Source organism: Magnolia sinica, chromosome 15 (genome assembly GCF_029962835.1).
Source record: "Magnolia sinica isolate HGM2019 chromosome 15, MsV1, whole genome shotgun sequence".
Classification (NCBI taxonomy): domain Eukaryota; kingdom Viridiplantae; phylum Streptophyta; class Magnoliopsida; order Magnoliales; family Magnoliaceae; genus Magnolia; species Magnolia sinica.
The window spans coordinates 58,452,327-58,457,509 of record NC_080587.1 but is presented as its reverse complement, the minus strand read 5'-3'; the positions used below and the strand labels follow the sequence as shown (position 1 = coordinate 58,457,509).

The 5,183-nt window shown below is 44.7% G+C and overlaps 1 protein-coding gene across 1 annotated transcript; it reads left to right on the top strand.

The window, feature by feature from the left end:
- The first annotated feature begins 763 nt into the window (after positions 1–763).
- LOC131227668 (uncharacterized protein At3g17950) lies at positions 764–1,588 on the top strand. Its single transcript, XM_058223466.1, has 2 exons — positions 764–910; positions 979–1,588. The coding sequence occupies exons 1-2, from the start codon at positions 836–838 to the stop codon at positions 1,429–1,431; spliced, it is 528 nt and encodes a 175-aa protein (XP_058079449.1). The 5' UTR covers positions 764–835; the 3' UTR covers positions 1,432–1,588.
- Positions 1,589–5,183: the final 3,595 nt, after the last annotated feature.

The following is a 5,183-nucleotide window of genomic DNA, read 5'->3' as shown; positions in this document are numbered from 1 at the left end:
TAATCCACATTATGCTGCCCTCGTAATACGATAAAATTATAAAAATGTTAGGGTGGAGGGGTAAATCCATCATTTATGTACATTAATAGTGGAGTTTTGTCGTCCACGTCAAAGAGCCAATTTTTTCTTCGTATTTACTAACATCAATCACTTTGATATAAATATTTTGAAAGCATGTGTTTACCAAGAAATAGCTTAAAAAGTAGGTGATTATATGAGAAAATCCTAAAAATTTAAGTCAATAACTTGGCATACGTTAAGAAGTAACTTAATTTAAAATAAAATTAAAAAATTTTAAAAAAAAACAGTGAAAAAAAGTTGATCGTATCAGGTAGTATGCTCTTACTCTCTCATTTGTCATCCAAATTTTCTCGTAAGGTCATACACAATTACACCTGAGAAATATAGACAACATTGATCCAAAATTGCTATGCTCCCGAGAAGTTTTCAACTGTAGGGACTCACTCGCCACTATCTCTTGTGGTGTAGTGTGGTCCACCTGTGCGTAACATCTACTTCATTTTTTAGGACAACTCAGCCGTGCATTTTGTGGCCTACATATAGACGGTTTGAGAGAAAAGGTCAGGTTATTGATTCCTCTGATGGTTAAAATCTCGAGGGTTTTTAGGGTGTGGTCCATCTATGGCGGAAGCCGATAGACCAACGGTCTGGATCATCAAACCAGTTCCCTTATTGATCAGAATTGTAAACGCGTGTGTACCATGCGAACTAGCAGTTCACGTGCATCAGATAAATTCTCCCTTCCTCAAATATTAAAGATGCCCCCGAAATCCGATCCATCACCATCTCTCTCTCTCTCTCTCTCTCTCCCTTCATGGATCAACCAAACAATCTCCTTCCTTCGTCTCCCACCATCTCTTCCCTCTCCTCCTCCGATCTAGACACTGAGGTCGTTTCCCAAAACCCTAGCTCTCTTTCTCTCTTCCAATCTCTCACTATCTCTCTCTTGTCTTGCAGTCGACAGGTTCCTTCTTCCACGACCGCAGCACCACTCTCGGAACCCTAATGGGCGTCACCTTCCCTCCACTTTCAGTTAGGGTTTCATCCGGCCGAGAAAATGCCGCCTCCACCGGTGACGCTGCTACCGCCACCGCCCTGGGCGGCGGAAGGAACAAGAAGCCAGCCGATCGTCGCCGACACCACGGGAGGCGGTGGTGGAAGCTCTGCAGGGAGGACAGCAGGGCGCCTTCGCTCGCCGATTTCCTCGAGATCGAGCGGCGGTTCGGCGACGGCTCCGACAACCGGTTCTTCTACAGCGCTCCAGCGGAACACGAATCGGCAGGCAATGGCGCCCTCTTCGCCGACGGAAGGGTTCTTCCGCCGCCGCAGGCGGCAGTCCAGTCGCCGTCGGCAGCGGTTTGTAGGTTTCCGGTCGCGTTTAACGGCATCTGCTGCGGTGGCGGAGGTTAGAAATGTAATCCTCGTGCTTCTTCTGAATTTTTTAAGAAATTAGGAAAAAGAGAAGCTTTTTTCTCTGCCTTCTGTTTTGGGGTATTTTTGTAATTTTCATTTCTGAATTTGTTAGTTTCTCCCCAGAAGGGTAATATAGTAAAAATAAGTTTTCTCATGTGATTTTACCGGATTGCCCCGACTGTTGTGTGGATGGGAACTGGACTATTTATTTTAACGGCGGAAAAGCAATCCATGGGATTTGAATTTCGACGTGTATTCTGGTCATAAAATCGTTTGTCCTTCCAACCTTTTCTGTTATGCCCAAATTGCCCCTCTGCCGTCGCTGGTGTACTTGATGAATTGGTGGTCCTCACTGTAGTTCATGGGTGGTATACCCTTCCAATTCATTTGATTGGATGGGCCAGCAGCTGACGAGAGAAATTTGCGGTGGTCGTTGGTGATCCTCGGTACTCTGTGGGGCCCACCATGATGTATGTGTTTCATCCATGCCGTCCATCCATCTTCCCATCAATTTAGGGCATGAGCCCAAAAATGAGGCAGATCTAAATCTCCGGTGGACCTCATCAGGTGATTGACTTCCTAGGGCCTACTGTGGTGTTTATTTGCCTCTGTGGCCCCCACGAGGCGTTACTGTTTTTGGTGGTGTGGTCCAGCTGAGCTTTGGATATACGGAAGCGGATTGGCTGGTGTACCTCACACCAGCTATATAGCTGCTGTATGTACGTGTCGTGGGTAGACGAACACTGACGCTCCTCGAGCTTCGAGTTGTACGAACGGTTCAAAGGAGATCAAAGTTACGTGGCCCCACAGTGATGTATTTATTATATTTTCACGGTTCATCTATTTTTAAAGATCATTTTAGAGCATTATCTAAAAAATAATCATATCCAAAGATCATTTGGAGCACATCACAAATCACACCACAAATAACGGCGGGATAATGATTTTCAACGTTAAAAATTTAGTAGGGCCCACCACAGAGTTTATTTCCCATCCAATTTGTTCATGGATCCAAAACTTCGGTGACCCCAATAAGGGTTTCAATGGTAGACATCAATCCCGTTGCTTTTTGTAGTGTGATCCACTTGATGGTTAGATCTGTCTTACTTTGTTTTTTTTTTTTTATCTCAAGCATTAATACGAGATCACCAAATGAATGGACAGTTGAGATATTACACATACATTATGATCGAACCCACGAAACTTACTAACGTCAGTCCAGCAGCCACATCGCTGGTGTGAGGTACACCAGCCGATCCGCTTCCTGGATGTACATCAATTTTAAGCTCATGCCTAACAATGCACCGGAAAAAGGATGGTTTGGATAAGACACCTACATCACAGTGGGCCCACGGAGTTTACTCAGTACCTAATAAAACACATATATCATGTTGGGCCCACATGACTTTTCCAGCACCGACCGGGACCTACATTGGTACTACTTAATCAGAGGCCGTTTTCGGTATAGTGGCAACCAATATTGTTACTCAATTTTGCTTTATCCGTACAATTTTCAGTCGATCACATGGGATGGATGGGATGTTCTGTCGTAGGAATTATTTCACCACTTAGGCAGCCGATGGACGGCGTGGATCACCAAACCACATTCTGCACGTCAGAAAAGGGTTGATGAAATGGACCCATTTCCATTTTAGGGGTGGATCGTGGCTAGAGGTGGGCATTAAGTCGGAGCCGAATAAGTTCAACTCAACTTGATCGGGATTTTACAAATATCTGACCTGAACTTGATCCGATTCGGGACTGAGTTCAGCATGATTGACTTGATCCGAACCAATTCCTTGATGGCCTGATCTGAACCGAGTTCGATTCGGTCAGGAAAACTGAGTCGAATCGAATTGAGTCTGTTCGGTTGATTCAAACTGGGTTGAGTCAAGCTGAGCCGGAGACTGGTAGAAAGGAAATAAGAGAGAAATAGGGAGATAAAGAGGAAAAGAGGGAGAGAAGAAGGGAGAGAAAGGAGGAGAGAAAGAATGAGGGAAGGATAGGAAGTCGGCTTGGGCTGTGGTGCCACATACGTTCATCGGGCTCGGGGGATCGGATCAGATCGAGTTGCTACATGACCCAAGCTCGACTTATTTTGGCGTCAGATCCGAGTGGGTCTACTCGATCCGACTCGACCCTAGCTTTCGGTTTGGGTTGGTTCGGATCCGACTGGTTCGATTGAGTCGGATCCGACTAGCCGGGTTAGATCCTGCCCACCTCTAATCGTAGCTGTATTTCTCATCTTTGCCCTTTTTTTTATAGGCCCTGCATTTGAAGATTGTAGTTGTCCAATTGAGGAACATTACCAGCATGGTCCAGCCACACCGAGGCCCAGTAAATCAATGTCATGGATCACATGAGCCGAGGGTCCCACTTGGCTGTCTACTGCCAAGGATCATATGATCTGGTTGAAAACTTTTTGGATTTGCCAACCTAAGAAAATATGTGGGACATCTGAGCCGTGTCTAAAGTGGACCCCACAATATCAGGAAATCCAATCATCAGAGGGTCCCTCACCATTTTTTATATGAAATTGAACTGTTGGTAGGACCATCCATTATTTTCATTCAGGGGTGGTCCACTCATCTAGTGGACCAGCGTGGAGTTGCATAGGGTCATCTTCACGGTGGCAGACACCTTACACTCATAAGCCCCACCCCTGACATAAGTTTCTGTCTGGCACATGGTTGCCTGTTAAAGGCCACAGAGTTAGCAAGCTTCCCAAAAGGGGTTATTTGATGGAAGAGTTAAATGATACTCGGGCACATGCTTGATATGCAGGCACTTAAAAATTATACCCATGGCCTGTATCAATCCCAATTAAACTGACTACATTATGTAGCCACTGTCGCTGAGTTGCAACAAACAGATGAGATTGATAGAATAAGCATAGCTTCTTGTTCATAGGGGCTGAGTAAACTTTGTAGGGCCCAGTGTGATGTCTGCGTATTACCTATGCCGTCCGTTTTTCCAGCCTGTTTTAGGAAATGAGCCTAAAATTGAAGCATTTCGCAAAGCTCGAGTGGACCACACCACATGAAACAGTGGGAACTGAATACCTACTCTTGAAAACCTCACAGGGGCTTTTGATATGCTTCAATTTTGGGCTCATGCCTTAAAATGAGCTGATAATATGGATGAACGTCGTTGACCCGACAAGACACATGTATCACAGTGGGCCCCCACAGATATTGCCTATGAGTTATTCAGCAGACAATCAGCATCCATTGAAAATAGGATTTTTGGATATTTTTCTGTTTTTAAACGTCCAATAAATTCCTACCAACACCAATTGTCTGATAATCAAATAAGCCTAACTTTGGTTCACCATAATTTGGATGGTTTGATTACTTATATGCCACACGTGCAATTTCTAAATGCCTGCGTATCATCCATCCCATTCCATTGGAGTATTGAAGTTTTTCTTTGCGGATACTCTGGCAGAGTGCACTGCATGAAAGCAATCATAACTCTAAGAATCCCTTGCACTCATAACTGTACACATTGCTTGTGCCTCAATCAACTCACCTACATTGTGGGGCCCATTGTAGATAAGGCATGGTAATCAAATTTGCTAGGGTGTGTGGCACGTGTAAGGCACGTGCAATGTCATCTAACCATTCTATCTTTTATTTCAGGGCATGAGCTAAAAAATGAGGCAGATGAAAATATCAGGTGGACTAGGTCACAGTAATCAATGAGGATTGAATGCCCACTGGTAAAAGCTTCTTGGGGGCGAAGAAAGT

Excerpts from the sequence above, each read along its gene's own strand:
- LOC131227668 (XM_058223466.1), top strand. The coding sequence starts at position 836 with ATGGATCAACCAAACAATCTCCTTCCTTCGTCTCCCACCATCTCTTCC. Across the intron at positions 911-978 it reads CCTCCGATCTAGACACTGAG|TCGACAGGTTCCTTCTTCCA; the intron begins GTCGTTTCCCAA and ends CTTGTCTTGCAG.